This window comes from Epinephelus lanceolatus, chromosome 15 (genome assembly GCF_041903045.1).
Source record: "Epinephelus lanceolatus isolate andai-2023 chromosome 15, ASM4190304v1, whole genome shotgun sequence".
Lineage (NCBI taxonomy): Eukaryota > Metazoa > Chordata > Actinopteri > Perciformes > Serranidae > Epinephelus > Epinephelus lanceolatus.
The window spans coordinates 26,907,905-26,930,439 of record NC_135748.1 but is presented as its reverse complement, the minus strand read 5'-3'; the positions used below and the strand labels follow the sequence as shown (position 1 = coordinate 26,930,439).

At 40.5% G+C, this 22,535-nt stretch overlaps 2 protein-coding genes across 2 annotated transcripts; both read right to left on the bottom strand.

Annotated features, from left to right (window-relative positions):
- Positions 1-8,500: 8,500 nt before the first annotated feature.
- gpr65 (G protein-coupled receptor 65) lies at positions 8,501-13,884 on the bottom strand. The gene is made up of 2 exons (XM_078175098.1): positions 13,746-13,884; positions 8,501-10,678 (listed from the first exon to the last, which is right to left on the bottom strand). The coding sequence occupies exon 2, from the start codon at positions 10,666-10,668 to the stop codon at positions 9,700-9,702; it is 969 nt and encodes a 322-aa protein (XP_078031224.1). The 5' UTR covers positions 10,669-10,678; positions 13,746-13,884; the 3' UTR covers positions 8,501-9,699.
- A 3,927-nt stretch (positions 13,885-17,811) lies between these two features.
- Positions 17,812-18,609, bottom strand: LOC117267149 (G-protein coupled receptor 4-like). Its single transcript, XM_078175414.1, has one exon. It carries the CDS (start codon positions 18,607-18,609, stop codon positions 17,812-17,814), a length of 798 nt encoding a protein of 265 aa, XP_078031540.1.
- Between the last annotated feature and the right edge of the window lie 3,926 nt (positions 18,610-22,535).

Here is a 22,535-nt window from a genome sequence, read left to right as displayed (position 1 = left end):
GGATCATGATTATGCATTGACAGTTGCTGCACCTTCTGACACCGAAGCTGTCCCGGTAAACAAGCCGGTAAAACGGAAACATACGGGTCAACCAAGCGATCACAGAAGAATTTGGGATAAGAAGAGAGCTAAATCAAGGATAAATATTGGTGTGGCCTTTCTGAGATGAAGAGAGCTTTGTGAAAATCTAGGACTACAATTCGACACCGACCTCGCGTGTGTTCTACTAGACAGGTAAGCAAACATCTGGCTGATGTTATCGAAATATTAATCATTTCCACCAGTGTATTGCAAGCACTGCTGAGCTGATGCCGGTAAATTCACGGAGTGAGGAATGTCAGATCTGTATCTGTTATATGACTACAACTCCCACGCTACTTTGTGACGCCATCCAACTCCGTCTTCTGTTATTGTTTTGGTTTGAGACCCCTAGCAGCAGAAAATTACATATTGCACGTTTAAAGAAAATAATGATAATAAAATCAAAGTAGAATTCAAACTCTGCTCCTACTGCTGTAGAAATGTTCCTGGCAGATAAAACACAGACCACCCAATATTTACTGTTATTGAAACAGAGGCCGTTCTGGAAAGTGATCCATGTGTCCTCCCTCATATTTGTCTCTGTAGTTTCAAGTGCCTGTTATATTGCTCTGGACTACAGGCGTTGCAAAATGAGCCAATCAAACATGGGTAAAAATAGGCTCGAATTTCACATCCCCTTTTTCATATCAACAAACCAGTCATCACAAGACATTATGCAATATGTTGAGCAAGCTACTGGTGGGCGCCCACAGTCCAAACATCTGCTGTCTGAATTTTGGTTTAGTTTTTATTCATGCAAATTGTCAGAACAAAGATAAAACATTTTAGCCACACCAGGAACGGTGACACCCCCAGACGTTTTTCAATGGGTTGGCCAGATGAGGCCACTGGAAAATCTGGGGTGGCACTTCAGAACCAAAAACCATAACTGAATTTCATGAGGTCTATATGTGGATGAGCTACACAGGAATAGTAAAGAAGGGATTGCACGCTGAAATACTTTGATTTCTCATTTGTGTTGATATGCAGCACATTCTCACTCTGATCTCGTCACATATGAGCGTTTGGTCACGGTCTATCCATGTTGAGATATGACATGCAAGGTACCCTTGGTGTGTTGGTTGTTGACGCTCTGGGATGCTGTGTCACCTTCTGCCGGTTACATGCGTTGTCTGTTTTCAAAATACACAGGTAATGTATACAGTCTCTTTCAAAATAAGGGCACTACGTCGGTAGTCTGAGTGGGCGGAAGTTCGCTGCAGAGATCAGCCTCTCATTGGGCGGAACGATCCACCTGCTGAAGTCCCGCCCTACCACCTCCGGTTGTGTAGCAGTTTTCAACCGTTTTCAACACGTCCTTTACTAACTTTTGCGGTGTTTGATCTTGTGGGGATGTAGGCATTTTTCTGCCATGGTTCGCGTCCTGTAGGCGATATTTTTGTGGGCGTGTTACACCAAAACCTGTTTCCCCCCGGCAATATTTTTGCAAGCGCACCGTTGCTGTGGCACCGCCCAGAGCGATTGTGATTGGCTGAAAGAAGTACAAGCAGCCAGGGTGTTTTTTTCTCCAATCTCAAAGTGAGAGTCGGCCCAGCCAGACCTTTCTTTTCTTGAGAAAGGTCTGGTGAGCGAGACTACTACGTTGGTAACCCTTCAACAACGAACGCAAGTGGTAATGTTTTACCAATACAATGATGAAAGTCGATGGCTGTCCCACCCAGCCTTGTCAGACTTTTCCCCCCTTAACTAACGTTGTTGTCCACCACCACCATTACAGAATAATGGTGACTTGTCTGCGTACTAAGCCAACGTAAAAGAAGAGCTTTTTTCGTCAGTGTCTGATGCCGGAAGTCAATGACCAAGTACTGGTATTCATCTACTTCGGAGTGAGACCAGGTTGTAATATGACTAATTATCTGATTTGTTTAGACTAATACAGGTACATTTATCATTTTGAGTTCTACAACAGTTCTGTTCTATTGTGCTATCTACAGTATATACTTTAGGCAATTCATTGGTTGTAAGGAACCAAACATTTATTGGTAACAAGCCTTCTCAAGTTTAAGGGAGATCCCACCCATAGACCCAGTTTTCATTAATTCATTCAGAATCCTGAGGTGAGTTTAAGGGACCCCTTTGAAAACCGCAATGACAGTTTTTCCTTCAAAAAAATTTGGGCTTAATTTGGAACATTACTTAGCCTCCTTTGCCAACAAGATATGTCAACATGGTTGGCACCAATGGATGCCTTAGGTTGGATGGTTTCATAAGATACCCCTTTCTTTACACTAGCTTAAAAATGAGCATCTACAGTCTCTTAAAAGACAGTAATGTTGACCTCTAATCATTTTCACCAGGTGGGCAGTGGCGGGACCAGCAATTGACCTTTTGCTAAGCCCCGATTTCTTGTGATGGCCTGCCAAGCTGCTGGAGCTAGCATGGAGCCCACACTGTAACTAACTGCACTCCCTGAAGAAATATTATCATATTTTTGGAAAAATGAAAGAGTGATTCCAGAGAGAAGCAGACAGAGGGGTCTACAGTCTGTGTTTGAAGGATATATCCAGGATGTCAAACTGACTCAGCAGCAACAACAGGTTAAAAAGACAAAGATAGTTAGAAGCTAAAGCCGAGCTATAGGCTACAGATCACAGCGTAAAAGTGAACCACCACATCACTGCTGATTGCCACAGAAGACAATGAATATAAAGGGAAACTTTGCTGATATTGAACCAGCTGTGTGGCATCGCAGTGTGCGCAGATGAACAGTGTTTGGCTTCGCCCTGTGCCACCAGCCGCCAGACCTGCGCCAGAAGCCAAATGTTCATCTGTGCACTGTGCAGCTAAGCTGCCAGGACACTATTGTAATTCTAGGTATTCTTCTTCTTTCTTCTTTCTTCTTCCAAGGAAATCATACTTCCCATGGGTGAAAACTCACCAAACTTTGCACAAAGGTCCAGTCTCATGCCAATATATCCTCAGCTGTAAACTCAAGCCAATAGTCCTGATGGTGGCGCTACAGCAAGTGTCTAAAGTTCAAAACTTTGAAAATTCATAACAAATCAACCATATGTGCTACAACTTCACAACTGTCACCAAACTGTAGCCCCAATACTGAAGATACATTTAAACCTATTAAAAATTATGAAGTTCATCACTCTGTTTTTTTCAAAAACTGTAAAACTTCTTAAACCTATCTCCTCCCACAATTTTTACTCAACTGACACCAAACTTGCTACAGAGCATCTTCAGACTGTCCTACAAAACTACGTTTCTCAGATTTTTGATTTATCAAAAATTGAGCCTACAGTGCTTCAAAATGTTTGACTGTAAACGGTACTGTAAACATATACATGCAAATTCTTGCTAAATAAATCATGAAATGATTCAAATGTTCATGAAAAAAAGACAAAATTCTAGAGTCATGGTAGATGATGTGTGGCAAATTTCAGAATTTTATCTCAAAAACCTAATTTTTGACAGCATTTTGAATTTTGCTCTAATGTGAGCAATTGGAGTCAATGCAAAAATGGCAATTTTAAACATCAGTTTTTCACTTATGGAGCAAATCTATCATTGTTACAAACAAATTACCAACATCTCCATGCTGTCTAGATGCAATATGTGTATTTTCAGATTTTTGTCTTAATAACTGAATTTTTTTACAGTGGTTTCAAATCTGCCTTTCCATGCACAGATGGCTGCTTTCCTACACAACAGTGAGTGGCTTACTCAATTTGTGAAGCCACTGTTGAGTTTTTCAGCCACTACTTGCCAGTTAGCTCAGAGTGGTAGATGACTGTCCTGGGTTCCAGAGATTGTGGGTTCAAGCCTCAACTGGTGCAGAGTCCACATTGTAATGTAGTCATCTTCTTGTGCTCCAGCTTATTGCTTAAAATTGCCTGAGCGTGACTGATCACTGTGCAGCATTTTCAAGTCTTTTTTTCTGCTAGAAAATCTGCCTTCTCATGCTTGAAAATAAACCAAACTTTGCACAAAGATCCGGTGTCAATACTTCAGTGTGTAACCATCTGAGGCTTCTCACTTTGCACATAGCTCAACTAGTTAAACATCAGTTTTTCATTTATGAAGCAAATCAAGCATTGTTAAAATAAATTAACAACATCTCCATGCTGTCTAGATGCAATATGTGTATTTTCAGATTTTTGTTTCGATAACTGAATTTTTTACAGTGGTTTGAAATCTGCTTTTCCATGCATAGACAGCTGCTAAACCTGCACGATGATGCAAAAGGCAGATTGTGTTGCTAAATTCCTAAATGTCTTTCAATTCTTCTGCTTGTTGCTCAGAATTGCCTAATAATGCCCGGACCCGACCCATCGCTGCGCAACAGCCATAATTTATTTTATTATTTTCATCTGTAAGATATTTACTGAATTTTAATTTATACACCTATCTTTATCTCTCTATTGATTATCTTCTCTCTGGTGTTTCCTCACGTCAAAGTGATGAGTGTAGGATAGCGTTGCCTCAGTCTTTTAAAATCTGTGTGTGTGTGTGTGTGTGTGTGTGTGTGTATGTACCGGTAATTGTGAGTATGTGTGGGAAAAGGGGGAGATATCACATTGTTAAAGCAAAGATATCAGAGGACAGTGTTTATAGCATGTATGTATTCTGTGCTAGGTTTGATTTCTGTAATAAAACACCACAAGTTATGTAATATAACAATTTGTGGAAAGGCAACAGAAAAGAGATTCATATCAGAAATGATCAACTATTCCAAGTGTTGACAGTATTCACAATTTGTTGCACTTCCATATTTGTCCACTAGAGGGCTTCAGAAACCCACATTCAGTCTGCCACACCTTAGACCAGAATTCAGAAGCACTTGCAGTATGTGAAGACACAAGACACACAGACCTACAGATAAAGTAGAAGAATTGTATAAAATATTTTCATATTTTACTCTACTCATTTTAAAATGACAGTATTGTGGAATGATTATCAGAATCAAAGCACACTCTCTTCTTATGACTTTTATTTTTTCTGAGGAATGCACAAAACGCCAAATGTTGATTGCATGAGCAGTTTGCAACCATGTCAAGAATTTAAAATAACATTTTCCTCACAAAAAAACATTGAACTCAAATATATACAGTTTCATTTTAAGTAAAGACATTCACAGATTGGATATTGTATATTACTGAAAAGCTTCTTGACCCCTTTATTTGTGAATTCACAGCATTTTTGAGTCATAATTTGTTATAAGTAAGTGATTAACTTTTATATAAATCTCCTGATATGTCCTTCCAGTGTTTTGTAATGGGATGATGGCACTTATGGAAAAGAGAAAATCTTGTTTTCTTCCCATGACATCTGATCCACACTTCCACAAAAATACACAAAAACTGAAGTGAAACACGCAGTCAAATGTGTCGTCATGTAGTCCAATGACAAGTCACACCACTTTTTTTCCCCTGATCTGCTGATCTTTTCACACTGAGACTGAATTCAAATGATGAATAGGGACAAATTTGCATTTAAACGTGTTTTTCTTTTGACCTGTTTCAACAAGGTTTCACAGAACGGATCAACTGTCATATCAGACAAATGCTCCACTGTGGAACAGGTGTTTCCCATGACTCACTGCTGATAACAAAAAAAAAAAGGCACACAGCATGCAGTGTACCTCGACAGCAGTGATGTAGAATACAAGCAAAACAAACAGTTAGTTTAAACATGCCGGGGGTAGACAAAATGATGTGCAGAGTCCTCAACATCTAACACCTCCTGAGTTACAATTAAACATTCAAACGACATATTGTTGGCGTGGTCCTTGCTAGTGAACTAAAGTTTAAGATGTTAGTGTGCAACCATGATTTTGTGGCCTCACAATTATTTTGGCAGTCAATAAGGCTCCGATAGAAACTTGCACAAGTGTGACATGGCAGACGTACTGTACTGAGAATGGACTTTCAACCACTTTAAAACTAGGAGGGATCTTGTGTCCAGTATTTATACATTAAACTGAAAAATATTTGCATGTCTTTAAAGATGTTTTCATGGGTAATGTTTAAGGTTCACTGGTAGAAAGTAGTATATTTAATCTAGTACTGTACTTAAGTACAAATTCAGCATAATTGTACTTTATGTGTGTATTTCCATTTTATGCAACATTATACATCTGCTCTACATCTCAGGGACGAATATTGTACTTTTTGCCAGTAGGGGAGAGAGTCTCTCTGACTAGTCTGGCAATTCAACTGCTTCTCTATTAGTAATGTTATTTCAGCACGTTCTCATCCCAAGTCATCACATATCCCAACTTTCTCCTCTTGTGTCATGTTACGAGCACTGTAACCAGTGTCAGGGCGTCAACAAAAGCACATGGTGAAGTTAAGGCATGTGCTTAGGTTTAGATAAAAACATCATGGTTTGGCTGTATATTCATACAGGAAGTGAACACCAGCCTCCCAGGTGAAAGTCAGGGGCTTGTTTGACCCATCCACCATCCCTCCCACCCAACCTGTTGTGATTTTCCAGCTGCTTATATGACATTGCTGCTGGCAGTGTTTCAACCTGACAGTAGTCTCTATATACAGACTCTACATTCAGTGAATGTAGAGTCTGTAGGCAAACCCTGCAGATCTTGCCTCCGGAAGAAGAGCGGAAGAGCCCTGGTTTCTGGTGCTAGGCTGTTTGTAGTCCGCGTGATATTGACCAATGACGTTTGAGCCGGCTGCAGTTGTTGCCAGGTTAAGCGGTCCGTGCGGTGAACTAACAAGGCGGAACATAATTGGTGTCACTGCAAACTCTGAATCCATCGCAATGGTTCAGCTTATTTACTTATATATAAATGTTAGAAACGGAAATTCGCCTCCTCCGCCCAAATCAAACCGGAATGCCAAAAAATCGGGGGTCTGCCCCCAGAGGCTGTATCGCCGTCTGCCGGAAGTCAGACGCTGAATACAGCCTTTGGGTTCTGAGAATGACCTGACAGTGTCCAGTGGTGTATCATACCACTGCAGCAGGTGCTGTGTGACCATGTTATGAACTGATGCTTCCTGTCCATGTATTGTACTGCTGTGACAGGTGCTGTCTGGCCAACTGGTGGCTTATCATAACACTGCGAAAGGTTTGGTCCAGTATCACACTGCTGTGAAAGGTGGCTTTAGGTGTATGACACCGAAAGAACTGACAAAGCAACAGTAATTGATGACTTTGGAATAAGAACAGGCTAGCTGTTTACACCAAACTCCTACTTAACAATTGTTATGTAACTCAAAAATGGTAACGTCAGACAATTTTTGCCTCTTTTTCTTTGTCAACAGTGAAAATTAGTCATCCTCAATATTTGCTGTGTTATGGTTTCAGAATGATGAAGACAGTTGGGGAACAATTACATTCAAAATACCATGCAGGATCAACAGGATGACTTTTCTTCTTCAGCAGCTAGCAGCTTCCTAAAGAATGTACAGATTTTTAGACATTCTATCATCTCAAAGTGCATGTTCCTGCCATAAAAGGAAATCGCATGCCTTTGACCCCCCTTAGGTTTGGGCTAAGCCCCGACTGTTTGCAAGATCTGGCTTTGCCCTAGCTATTTACTCCACTCATTTTTGTGTGACAGCTGGTCTCCTTTGAGGTTTTGGTGTTTCACAGCCTTCATGTGCAGTAAAAACCATGTATCTCTAAATCTGGTTGGAATTTTTCAGATTAACTAAAGGATTAAGTATTCCTTTGTGGGCTGTTAAGGAAATTCTTCTACTTTCTAAGATAAATAAACTCTTTAAAAACCCTCTTGGATCAGCTGGAAAATGCGTCCTCACAAAGGTGAAACAGGGCTGCTTTTTCTGAGCTCATGAAAAGTTGACTGTAGGACATATGTGGATCTCACACGACAGCCACACTATAAACATATGATGATTTATACTGTAGAATATGATGCATTGCTGTAGAGTGAACTACCCAGTAGTATTTTAAGTAGTTAATTCAACCCAGAAACATCCTTTATAATAGTGAAACACTGAACAGTGACCATGGGGGTGGCACAGTGGTGCAGCAAGAAGATTCCTGGTTCAAACCCAAGGTGGGCAGTTCGATCTCCTGGACTGGGGAGCCCCTCTGTTCTGTGCAGAGCTTGCATGTTCTCTCCATGTCAGTGTGGGTCCTTTCTGGGTACTCTGGTACTACATGCAAGTCAGGTTAATTGGTGACTCTAATTTGCCCATAGGTGTGTACCTGAATTTGTTCATACATTGCAAACAAATTTAAAACTGCCTCAGGCTTTTTGTATGCACAGTTGTGAAGGCCCTGCTGTCTTGGAAAATGTAAAAACACACCTTTTAATTAAATCCATAGCATATTAAAACTGCATTAATCAAAAAATGTCTTAATAAAGAAAAATATTTAACAGCCTCTCAGCTGTTTCTGACCGCAAAGATATTCACAGATGCTCACCAACGGCCCCACACTAAGGTGTCAGGGCCTTAATATGTGCGTGTACACAACTTTATTGCTTTCTCCATGATACACCTCCAGGCACACATACTGTACTTCCTGTTGAGAAATAGGTGGCAGTGTGCAAATAGTGGGCACGCGCCTGTCAATTACAGTGACTCTGATTTACAAACATGCCATGATGGTAGGAACAAATTGGCCAGCACATTTGCGTCATTAATCCAACAGTAGTTTTGTGTGCACACTTGTTTTATACGGAGAGTAGGAACATTTCTGTGCACAGATTGGTGAATGAGGCCCACTGAGTGATACAACGTTTGATATTTAAGGTAAATTTTACACATACTTGTTGTGGTGCATTTTCGTAGCGTGGTATCAGTACTTTTACCTAACTAATATCTGAACACTTCCTCCAACACTGGTGGGGTTGAGTCAAAGTTTTAGAGACAAGGTATCAGAAAGTTTTTAGACAGACTAACAGATTGCTGGTTTTGGACCTTTAATGACATTTGATGACAATAACAAAAACTTTTGCTCAATGAGAATTACCTCACATTTGAAGCCAACACATTCTCACTGCGACCTTGTCTCATATTGACATTTTGTCATGGACTTTCCACCTCCAGATACAAAATAAAAAGTACCCTGGGTGCGTTGGAGGTTGACGTTCTGGGATGCCATGTCAAGGTATGGTGTTACATGCATTGTCTTCTTTCAAAATACACTTCCGTTTACACAGGAAATGAACCATTTACGCACAGTCTCTTTCAAAATAAAGGCACGACGGCGATAAAACACCGCAAATTATTATTTTTTCCCTTCAACAACGAACATACATGGTTGGGTTCAGGAAAAAAGAACAGGGCTTGGCTTTGTAATCCTATGAGACACAAACACCACTCTCCCGGGTGAAAGTCTGTGTTTGTTGGACCCATCCGCCCACCCCACTTAGACTTTTGTTTCCTTAACTTTCGTTGTTGTCCCGTTACGTTTCCCCCTGATGCTGCCAAGCACCATTAAAGTGTCATCATGCTGACGTTAAAGGATGGCTTTTTTGTCAATGACGCCGCAAGTCACTGTCCAAGCCCTGGATTTTGACAACTTCGGAGTGAGATTGGGTTGTTGAAGCAGTATCTATAACTGAGTTGTTATCTTCTGGGTCATATCCTACTGTTTAATGTCTAACTGTTAAGTTAACCACAAGGGAGTTATATTAAGTCCTATACTTTATTTTACCTACACCACATCTTCATCTTTGCTCTTCTTCTTTACCTGGAAGAAGAGAACAACCTGATTGACATTTGCTTTCCCTGTTCTAGTAATGAAGCAGTAGAGGAGAGGGTCTGCAAGGCAGTTGAGGGTTGAGACAGCTATGCTGAACTTGAACGGATAATGGAGCCATGCAACTTTCCTGCAGTCTTCCACTAGTGTGCGGAGTAGCATCATAACATGGATAGGTCCAAAGCAGAGCACAAGGCAGAGCAGAACTACCGTCAGCAGCTTTGAAATCCGCTTACGTTCCTGTTCCTCTGTGGCCTGATTGGATTTCACCGCCTTACAGATCCCCCAGGTGGTAAACATCACCAGGAGAACGGGGAGAATGAAGCCCAGGATGAAGCGCGCTACATTAGCCCGAGCCAGGCTCTCTGACTGTGGGAGGAAGACATCGAAGCACACTGAAAACTTGTTGTTCTCATAGTATGAGTCCTCCCAGGTGACAGTGAAGACGTTGAAACAGACCACCAACACCCAAATAGCAACACTGACTGCTGCTGCAGTGCTAACTTTCCTCAAGAAAGTATACTTTAATGGGTGAACCACTGCCAGGTAGCGGTCGATAGCAATGCAGCAGAGGAGAGCATCGCTGGTGTAGAAGTTAGTGAAGAGAAAGTAGACAGACAGCACACACACGTAGCCTCCGTGAGCCCAAACTCCTTTCCACAGGAAGTCCAGCCACAGCGAAAGGCCGATAGTGAAGGTCAGGTCACTCAGGGCCAAGTTGAACAGATACACACCGAGCTCGTTCTTCTGTCTGATGTGCTGCCAGGACACGTAGAGGGAGAAGGCGTTGGATGGGATGGCAGTGACGATGATAGCCAGGTAGAAAAACAGAAACGGCCTCCTCCTGTATTCGCTGTCAATCGTATAGCATTCTGAATGGTTGGAGGCCAGGGTTAGGTTTTCCATTGTGGATGTGGCGTTCATGTGTTCACACCTTGTAGAGAGACATGGAAGGAAATAAGGATGGAATACAAAAATGCACTGAACACCTACACGTTGAGATTTTGCACTTTAAAGGTGAACACCACCCAAATTAAGAATTCCAATCTGTTTTTTCCATGGCCAAGGAAACTTAAATTATTTCTGAGCTACTCTCTCTCAAGGCCAGAAACCAGAGAAGTCTCAAACTGTGATGTCATAGGGTATAAAGTCTGAAGCTGCTCCATAGACAATGAAAAGGAGATTGATTTTGTGGACCCACAAAATGTTTGATTTCTTTGTCTTTGTACCCAAATGAGCTTTATTTTATTGTAGTGTTCTCAGTTCTGAAACAGAAAATGTACCCATAACTCAGAGCATTCCCCTGGGTGCTCTGTGTCATCTAACATCTTCCCCAATTCATGGTCTATCCTCCTGAGACCCTGTGTCCTCATATTTGCCGGACATCACATTTTGGACTTGACCCTATATTTTATTCTACGTAACTCAGACCCATTGTCCTCGATTGTAGACACTTTTTGTGCCATCTAGTGGTAGTAAGAGCACAGTACACTAATCCATGTAAAAACAAAATGGCAGCTGTCTCTGCCAAGTCAGTCTGCAGCCGATCCCGACACAAAAGTGGACAAGGTCCAAAACATTTTAGTTCAAGTTCACTTTTATCTATATAGCATGTTTAAAAGACCTGTCACGGTCAGCCAAAGTGCTTTACAGTGCAGAAGTAAAAAATATATACAAATATAAAAAATACATACATGCATATACGCAGAGTCAATACGCACACACACATACACCCATATACATGTACACACATAATGTATATAGACATATACATACATATGCGCATACACAAAAAAGAAAAAACTAGGCTAAGGTAGAGGGTCCTGTGGATCCGAAGGCAAGGGAGAATAGATGGGTCTTTAAGGCAGACTTAAACCTCACCACGGATCCTGCATGTCTAATATGTAGTGGCAGGCTATTCCAGAGCTTGGGAGCAGCTACAGAGAAGGCACGGTCGCTTTTAGTCTTTAATTTAGATCTTGGTATATCCAGCAACAGTTGTCTGGACGAACGTAGAGCTCTGGCAGGATTTCGGACCTGAATAAGTTCTGCAAGATATAGGGGAGCCAGACCAGTTCAAATCTTAAAAACAATTAATAACACTTTAAAATCAATTCTAAAACGGATGGGAAGCCAGTGGAGGGAGGCCAGAACAGGGGTGATGTGTTCACGTTTTTTGGTGCCAGTCAAAAGGCGAGCAGCAGCATTCTTTTAAGGTTGAAACTTGTTTATTATGATTAATAATGCTTGCAGTTTGATATGGCAACACATCTGGCCAAGTTTAGCGACACTGTTAATTAGGAAGTACTTGTTTAAAGACATTGAGATGTTATTATCGTCTCGTTTGAGGACATTGGGGCTTAATTATCACTGATAGTGTTTAGTTTTTATTACTTATTGGGTCCTTTTGATCCCAAATAGCTAGGATGAATTAAAAACGCATACAAAACCGGAGGCTATGGAGTAGCTTCAGACTTTAGTTATTTTTTATTTCATGACATCACACTTTTTTGGATTTGAGAGTTTTTTTTACTAATATTTTTGGACTATCTTAGACCACAGGAATAACATGTATGGATTTTTACAATGGGTGTATTTCCCCTTTAAGTTTCATTTACTGTGAGAACAGTTGAATAATGTCTTCTGTGGCGTTGTTGGCAGCTTTTTAAAGTCTGGAAATTAAGGGAACATTTAATCCCCTTTGTTTTTCTTGCACACAGAGTTCCAAAACAGAGAAAATTCTTGATGAATTGAAGTAATAAGTATCAACAGCCAAACTATATTAAAGTATCAGTTAAAAAACTCTTCCACAACTTGTGCAGGGTAATCCAAGTCTCATTTTTTTCAGTTTATGCTCAGTACTTCTTAAACAGACAGCCTTGTCCAACAAGGAACTGAACTAAAAGTGAAACCTGATCTTTGCTCTCTTTGAAACCAGACTCTAGTGACAAAAATAGTCATTTTATCTCGCTGAAAAACGGAGCTGTTGGTCTACCACTGCCTTTATGAGTTTGTTTGTGTTATTGTGTGACTTTGGTGAATCTGAGCTAACCCTTTAAAAAACCAAAGTCACACAATAACATAAAAAATGTTTTGATATAGTTTAGCTGTAGTTAAACACTCTGACTTCAGTTCGTCAAAAATTTAGATTTTTCATTCAGAGGCATGCAAGACAAACTATTCTTCATGAATTCACCATACAGAGTGAAAAAAATCATTTGGGGGCTGAAATGGTCCTTTAAGGGTATTTAGCACTTCTATTGAAAGATGCTATTGAGTTGCATCATGGGAACTGGATTTAGGCTTGACCCAACGTACTGAATCGCTGACGTGACTTTTTGAAGTACCACTCGGGGAGTTTTACTGGCTTTAGCAACTTTAATTACAAATTGCTTCACCTTACTGTTGAATGTTCGGTCTTAGAGATTTGTTTCCACCTCCCAGGAAACTTTTGGTGTTACATTTCAGTAAATTTGGAAAATCAGCTTGTAGGGTGTAACTTTGATCATTATTTATTTATTTTTTGTTTAAGTTGCACTATTTCCTATTGTCAGACTACTAAAAGTGGTCTGCCATTATCATTAACATGTCATGTAGCTGGTTCTAAAATCTCCGATGTTGCACTTTTTTGGCAGGAGGTCATTTCACAACACATCCTGCACATGACAAAAACGTGGTGTTACAAAAACAACTGTTGATCATGTGTTATTTGTGATGTATTCTAGAGCAAATTTCAAGTCTAAATATAAGTTTTGTCTTTTAGTTTTGCTGAAATGATTCAAAACCACCTTCCACAGAAAAGTTAAATTTATGCTCAATTAACAATAATTTAGACCAGGCCTATACACCAGTAACAGGCTGCCTAATGTGCAAAAACATGAAAAACCTGTAAAATGATCCTTTTAAGTCTTCAAATGTCAATTAGAAACAAACTTAATCTCAGCAAGTACTTCATAAGGAAAAGCTTAAATTCAGTCCAACTCATATGAAGGCATACTTACCCTTTATTCAGTTGTGCTTCTGCTCCAAATTCTGTCCATACATTTCATTATTATGAAAATAAAAACACTAAAACGGGTGCAGAGTGGACACATTCAGTTGTCTCGTCTTTCACTGCTTGATCAGCCAGCTTCAGGAAACAGGAAGAGACAGCAGATGTATCCTTGTCATCCCTGACTACCGTATGTCATTTACTGGGTGACAGGCCACGACAGAACAAACTACCGGTGTTAGAGGACTGCACAGGAGATTTAATTTGGGTAATCTTGTGTTTGTTGTGTCAATATCGAAATGGACTCAGGTAGTCTGATAAATAAATACGTGTCTGTTTGACGAATTGTTTCCATAGCATAGTTATGTTGTTATGGCTGAACCTATATGTGCTCTAAAAGATAAGTACATATATTTTTCACATGTCCATGTACTGTATACATAAAAGCATTATTGGTTGCTGTAATTGCCAATGCTGGCAACAAACAGATTCCATCTTAAAGTAATTTCAATTTCAGTCAATGGGAGGCTTCAGCGAAGTTAAATGGAGATCTTTCTTTCAAATAAGCACCAAAATCTCCTATGTATTACTACCGCTAATGAGAGCGTGCTGTGGACACTGTATACTGTCATATCCACCTACCTCTGTATGTATGCAACCTGTTTAACTAGCTGTATGTCTATTTTGTGTACATTAAGGCAACCAAAGACTGCATTCAAATTCCTTGTATGTGCACACACACACGGCCAATATAGCTCATTCTGTTCATGATCCTCTAACGTGGCTCAGGAAACAGTCGGTCTGTGGAAACACAAAGAGAGAATTTTCTGCTAAAAAGACACTGGACCTTATGTAGCAACATTCTCTTAAATGTCACTTATATTTTCTCTTAATTTCCTGGTAAGAGAAAATAGAAGAGAAGTCAACTCCAGATGCACCAAATTATCTTAACCATTCACATATGCTCTTACCCAGGTGTTCTGGATGGTGAATCACTTGATCATAAATCACCTATTAGTATAGTTAACGGCCCCTAAACACTGTATAAGGGCTAGTGTTGTGCTGTGTGTGCAGACTCTGGCACATGTCCAAGATTGGTGTCACCATAAAAAAGCTGTATGAAGAAGAACTTCAGCGGTAGTGAAATACAGGTACATAAACTTAAATAAAATAAACGTGACTTTTACGGTGTTTTTAATTGTGTTACAGTAAAATCAAAAACCCAACAATAACAAAACATTTGCCGTGTCGGCATCAGTGAGAAAGTATTCAGATCCTAGTAAAAGCATTAATACCACACTGTAAAAAACACTCTGTTGCTAGTAAAAGCTCTGCATTAACATTTTACTAAAGTAAAAGTATGTGAGTACAATACTGAAGTATAAAAAGTAAAAGTACTCAATGCAGAAAAGTTTAAACCAATAAATCAAAACTAATGAAATTAAAAGGAAAAGCAACAAGTCCTCACAAACATATCTGAGAAGCTGGAACCATGATTTTTTCTGAATGGATGGGTCACGGGTCCATTCTGAATGGGCCACAAGTCACTCCCAAACATGTCAAGTTTGTAAAAACACACTTTATTTTTAAGTACAGTGAATTTCAGGCACAGAGAATTTATTTGGAAATGCTGTTTCCTGCTGTAGAGTGAGTGACCAACGGAAAGCTACGTAACAGAGACAGCAAACTAGCTCGACGACGCTGTCAAATCCAGAGTTGGGTATAATGCGTTACAAAGTAACGCGTTAGAGTACTTTGATTACTTTTTGCAGTAACAAGTAACGTAACGCGTTAGTTTGCTGTTTGAGTAATCAAATACTTAAGTACATTTTCAAACAAGACATCAGTTATTTCCGTTACTTTTACAACGCTGGTCCTTCAGCTCCGAAACAGCAACAGCTGTCGTTTGGTTCTAATAACGGAGATAACGTTAAACCTATCAGTCTGAAAGAAGCCACGGAGCTTGTGGCTCGCTATGTGGTCAGAGAAATGCTGCCATTGTCTATGGTGGAGTCTAAGGTAGTAGGTGGAGCAGGACTCGCTGACAGACATATTTCAGACTCAGGACTTGCATTATGCCTCACTATGTCTGTTCATGTGCCAGCCGACATGTTGTTGTAGTCACCTAAAAGCGTCAGCAGATGGCAGGAGCTACATTTGAAGCGCCATATGAAAACTATCAAGCTACTGTATCTTCCACAGGAAGTTCTGACAAATGTTTCAGAATAAAAGCCTATTTAGAAAATGGAGGGATTCTCTAGCCGAGGTTACAAGGGGCTTTTAATTTGAAACAAGTGTTGAGTTTGAAATGACGGTGCGATATGTTAACTTTACAAAGACAACAGAGCGGATAAAAAGTAAATATATAAACACACAGAGGGATTAATAAATAACGGACCGTCTATAATGTAGTTTGTTTCAAATGAAGCTGGGAGCCTCTGCAGTTGTGGTGAGTAAAAGCCCCGCCGCTATTTGTTAATGTTATTACTTTATGTCCGACCGTGAGGATGTACCATTGTTTGCTAGCTTGATGCTAATGACAGTAACATTAACTCAGCGGATTGACAAAGTGCCTCTGCTGTTTCACACCATCATTTCCCCCTTTTACTCTGTGTGGTAACATCCCTAGAGGAAATATTAAAAATGCTGGGGTGTTGTTGTCATACAGTTGTCTACGGCAGCAGATTGTTCTGTGTTTCTACTGGTCAAAGTGACGGCAGTGATGGGAGAATTGGATCTCAGTGAAGGGCAAGTGGTCCATAACTTTAATTTTGGAGACAAAAAATGTAGGCTTAGCGCCCTGTGGTCCATTGCCCAATAGGAAATGTAGAATACTCAAAAGTACTTTAAAAGTGTTTGAGTTACTTTTCTCAGGGAGTAACGTTGGAAGTACTTTTAAAGTAATTGAGTTACTTTACTCAGGGAGTGACGCAGTAAAGTAACTGGTTACTTTTTAGAAAGTAACACAGTAACATACTTTGATTACTTTTAAAGTAACCCTTAGCCAACACTGATCAAATCTAAGTATGACGCTGAATAAATTAGACTGTGTGGACTTTGAACTAATGACTAAGGAGAAATCTGGACCCCATGGCTGGACCAGTTGGGAACCACTAACTTAAATGATTATGAAAATAGTTGTCAATTAATTTCCTAATAATCAACTTATAGTTTCAGGTGCACTTGTGTGTTTTCATGAGGTTTGTTTGCAAAAATCTTAATTTGTAATCTATTTAGTAACTTAATAATAAACACTTGTAATGGAATAAAGGAACAATATTTTCCCTCTGAAGTGTAATGGAGTAGAAGTAGTGGCAAGAAATTAAAATACTAATGTACAATGGTCAATTTTTTAGCCTTGGATTACTTTAATTCATGATTTAAAATTGATTATATTATATTCATACATTTTCTAAATGTTCCTCAAACATAAAACGCATTTTTCCCTTGTGTTGGACAACAATTTGTGGACTGTGAAAAGCAGATGTTTATCTCTTATTTTGGTAAGAGTGCTCTCAACCACTCATAAAATTTTCTCTTACCTAAGAGAAAAGGAAAATTAAGAAAACGCAGGTGAATTCCAGAAGTCAATGGGCACTAACAAAAATAAGAACAAACAGAAAATCTGCTTGTATATCATTTCTTGCATGAGATCCATGTACCTATGGGCATGTAAGGACTGTGTTCAGAAAGACTTCTGAACCTAATCTTTAATTAATGGAATAATGCAAAAAAACTAAACAAACAAAAAAAAAACCCACAACCCAGAGAAGGCTGTTTTAAACGTCTGCTATTTAAATTAAATAATAAACTATCAGATCAGTCTTTTCCAGAGTCAACCATTGTACATTAGTGTAATAAAAGATATGGTTTGACCAATAAACCATCAACACAGTGGTGTAGGTTTGGTTCAGAAGTGTGTGGGCATAATCAATATAACATCACATTGCATCCGCATAACATTATCAGTAAAAAGGCATCAGTATATGAATGCTTAGATTTGATATTACCTCTTAAAATACACAATCACATAGCAAATTAAGGATGAAAATATAAACAAATAGGTAATTCTATTGTTAGGAAACTGACTCAATTCCATTATTCTTTGCCCATTTCTTCTTAACAAAAACTCCCCGACATTTCTCTACAGCATTCCCGATCTCTCTCTGAGCACTCTCACTGATTAAACAGTATATTATAGGATCCAGGGTACTGTTTATGGTGGTCGTGGCAACTGTGACCAGGTACGGATCTCTGAGCCTTGCGGCCCAGACGCAGGTCCTGGGCTCCAGTATGGCCCTGAGCAGCATGACAATCTGGTAGGGCAAAAACGCCACAATGTATGTGAGCAGAAGGAAAAACAAAAGCAGTCCCACTTTCCTGCGCTCCTCTGTCAGGATGGAGGTGCTCCGTCGGAGTGACTGCATGATCTGCTGAAAACAGAAGGTCATGATGAAAGTAGGGACCAAAAACCCCAGGGTGACTCGTGTGAGGGTGAGGTCTGCAACTTCTTGTGTCATGGGGATCTGCTCCTCACACAGGTTTCTTGAGGAGAAAGCTTGCAGCGCCCCCGTGTGGTCAAGGAAGATGATGTGGATGGCAATCTCCAAAGCCCAAACAGCAATACTCACAAGTGCTGCTGTCCGCACCTCTCGGATGCGGTGAAAGCGGAGAGGGTAGACCAATGCAAGATAGCGATCAACGGAGATGCAGCAAAGGAGGCCTGAGCCGACGTAGAAGCTGTTGTGCATGATCACAGCCACCAAACTGCAGAGGCTACCCAGGGGCCTCTTCAGAGCCAGCTCAATCCACACGGGCAGAGTGATCGTGTAGAGCAGGTCAGAGATGGACAGGTTGACGAGGTAGACCGCCATATTGTTCCCTTTCCTCATCAGAATCCAGGCTACGTACAGAGACAGGCAGTTAGCCGGAAAGCCAACGATAAAGAAAAGAGAATAGACAGTTGGATACATGAGTTTCTCCACCAAGGACTCTACGCCGCAGGAAGCAGGTGCACTCATGTTTGTCTGGTTTAGAGAAGCTGCGTCCATCCTGGTGTGCCAGTGTCCAAACCTGAATGGGAATGGAAATGGAGAGCCCTGTTCTGTTGAACTGAGATAAGCCCCGCAATGCAAATGTTTCCTAGTAGAACATGCTATGCCGTGCTACAAATCAAAATAGCATCCAATGCTTTCATTGTGGCTGTACGCAGCACTGAGAGTTCAAACAAGATCAGTACATACTGTAGATTAAACTACATCTGAATGTTTAGGTGACTAAATGGAAATACTGTGTTGTCAACATGTCTGCTCTGAACCTGTCGGATGTTTTAATTTGAATAATAAAGAGGGAAAATGATCCAACTTTTCTTATAAAAGACAATATATAATGACAAACTTTTGTGGCAGAAATCAGATTTATCTTGACCTTTTCAAAGGGGGCCGACTGATCGGCTGTCGAATTCTACTCAGACATTGATTAACAATCTAATATATAATGTATAACAACATCAGTCATGGGGGGCATTTTCTTGCATGATGATTCCTTTTACTTTTAATGTATTTTCCATATAATACTTTTTACATTGTGGTATTGGTACTTTATGCGCTGGGCTTTCCAGGAACAGCATGCATTTGCATATCCTATCAGTCCCTGTTATCAGTGCAGATGTGGTGCAATGGAGGATTCTGTCAGTTCAGTTGTGTTTCATTAAGTTGAAATTTGGCCGAGCACTGTGCTCCTGAAGCAAGGCAGGCTTTGAAAGACAGCCAGACAGCACGACTACACAAACAGGGATCTGGTTGTTTATATACCGCAACAAGAAACTGTTTACACCAAGAAGCCTATCCACTGGGAGGACAGGGAGGCATGGTATTTGGTTTAAGTCATGTTTTAGTCCAGTGTCTTGAGATCACAGCTCACCAAATAAAGGCTTGCTGAAACCTCTGGAGTTCCAGTGAAACGTAACCAGTCTCTCCTTATAAATGTGATTCACAGACAAGGCAGTGTAGATGTTTTTCCTATTCATTTATTTTTGCACTTTTGACTGTTGCTACCAGTGAATATTAGCTAAATATTCTGGGAAAAGGGAAGACAGTGTATTTCCACAGTCGAGTCATTCTATGTGGTTTCCAACAGCTTAATATTCACTAGGCTGCACTAAAATACAGTGCACTGTAATACAGACATTTCAACAAACGATGTTACAAGGTGAGCTCATGTTATAGATGTAAACAAAGTAGTGACATAAACCTAGTTTTGCACATTTTAATAACATTGTATCTGTAAGAAAATGAAAATGAAAACCATAGATAGGGGGGAAAAAAATGGACGTAGCTACCGTGACGTCACCCATTATTTTGCAGACTCCCATCTCGAAGCCTCGAGATCGAAATTTAGGCTGTTGTCATTTTGGTTTTGTGGAGCCAGAAGTGACCATATTTGGGCGAGAGGCTGGTGCTGTGGAGCGACAGGTGGACCTGACTGACAAGCTGTGGACACTGTCGGCAGACAGCCCGTCACTCAAAGCAGCCCTGCCTTTTAACTATGCGCAATTAGGCCTAAAACAGAAGATGGCCATTTTAACATGGAGGTCTATGGGGATTGACTGGCTTCTGGAGCCAGCCTCAAGTGGCCATTCAAGGAACTGTAGTTTTGGGCACTTCTGTGTTGGCTTCATTTTTCAACCCTGGAGGCTGCCTCTTGGTCAAAACCTGGTGCCAGCATTTCCCACAATGCATTTCAGCTACTTCAAGTTCAGTTAAAGATTCAGGTGTGTAATTCTTGTGACGACTAACATAGCCTGGAGCCTTCAGCTTACAGCTGAGATGAGGAGCCAGCTACAGCCTGGTAAACTCATTACTTTCTAAATTTCTTTTTCTTTTTTTTTTTAAAATGTTCAAATTTGTAGTCTTTCAGCCCCGGCCAAAGCTGTCTCAAGTGACAGTTGCTGTCTCAAGTGACTTCACATGTGGATATTTATCAGACTTAACGCAGCTTCCTCTGGAGTCACCAAAGGCTTTGTGTATTTTTCCCACATAATTTCGCAGTACTTCCTAAGAGTTCAAAAAAAGCACAGTTCCCCTTATATCAACAAATCTTTTTTTCTTTTTGTCATAGTTTTGGCTACTGTCTCAAGTGACTTCACACAACTCCCTCTGGAGCCACAATTCAACCTGTTCTCATCCCCAGGCCATCATATGTACAGGCTTTGTCATGTCTCTCTGCTTCTCATATACCATTTAACCACCAAAAATGTATACATTTTTTTCACGCCGGAAAACCTGCTAGAAATTGGCTATAGACTTATTTCCCATTGCTAAAAAATCAGAACTATGTGCAGGACTCAGATGAGTATAGCTTTCTGTGTTTTTCTCTGGTGTGTTACCTTCGACATCATGGACGGGCCAGAAAACAGGTTAGTAAACAACAGAAAGCAGCATGGAGCCTGTGAAATTGTTACGTTGCTTACTTCTTTTTTGTATCATTACTTGTTCAGTCTCTCTCAAACTTGGTGCGGCCTAAATTTTGAATGTTTAAGCACTGCATGGCTGGAGGTGAATAATAATTTCTGGTGGCCTGTCAATGCAACTACAGGCTGTCAAAATAATGGACGTAGCTACCCTGACGTCACCCATTGGTTTGGCACTCCTGATTTTGAGCCTTGAGTTCAGCATTACCACTTTTGCTATCTTGGTTTTGTCGGAGCCAGAAGCAGTGTTGTGCTAGTTACTGAAAAACAGTAACTAGTTACCGTTACTAGTTACTTCATTAAAAAGTAACTCAGTTAGTAACTCAGTTACTTAAACCAAAAAGTAATGCGTTACTGAGAAAAGTAACTTTTTAGTTACCTCCCCCCCTGGACTTAGGACTCTCGTCTTGGCTCGCCATCACGCCATGACCTTGACGCACGCGCACCAGTGTCAACTATACTCTGAGTACGTCCTGGCTGTAGATGACTGAGTGGGGAAGCTAGAGGGCGCTAGGTGCTTTTCTTTTTTGCAGTGTAGTTTTTCTAAGCCACAAAGAAGACAACGTTGCTAAGAAGGATCATGTTTTGGGAAACTCAGCCCTGCAGCGCAAAACATTTCCTAACTGTATTGACTTGTGGCTACACCGCCTAAGCGACAGCGGATGCAGTTTAACCAAGGGACTGTTAGACTACAACTTGACAAAACAATTGAACGGTATAGGAAACATGCAACCGTCTTCTACATTGGAGTCACTCACTGTCAGGCAGCTAAACGTTTTACAACTACGGTACTTGGATACAAATATGGAAAATGAGCTAAAGACAACATTTGAAGAGTTACATGATGATGTTGAGTCTGTCGCCCACCGCAGATATTGTGTGTCCACAACAAAAGCTTTCTCGGGATAACAATGGATATCATGTCACTGGATATAGGCTAATGATACTGGGACTAAAAATCTACAGAAGCGCTACCGCTTAATGTGCAGCACTGTGGTGAGGCCAGCAGGTCGACAGTGACTTCAGAGATGGCGAGAGACGTGTTTCATTAAGATGCTCTGGTAAGAATTGTTCATATACCTCTATCTGACTCGACTATCTTTTATTGTTTAGGGCTAAAATGCTTTAGTGAAAGGGATCTTCAGTTTGTGAAGGAATACTGCATGCTGCACACCGTTTTAAAACCTGGCCAAAAATAACGGAGTAACACACCGTTTGGTAACGGTAACTGAGTTACTGTAACGCAGTAGAGTATTAGTTACTGCCAAAACTAACGGCATCATGGACGTCGGAACTATTTTCTGAGAGGGGGGGCGGGATTTTTGTTGG

Excerpts from the sequence above, each read along its gene's own strand:
- gpr65 (XM_078175098.1), bottom strand. The coding sequence starts at position 10,668 with ATGAACGCCACATCCACAATGGAAAACCTAACCCTGGCCTCCAACCAT.
- LOC117267149 (XM_078175414.1), bottom strand. The coding sequence starts at position 18,609 with ATGGCGGTCTACCTCGTCAACCTGTCCATCTCTGACCTGCTCTACACG.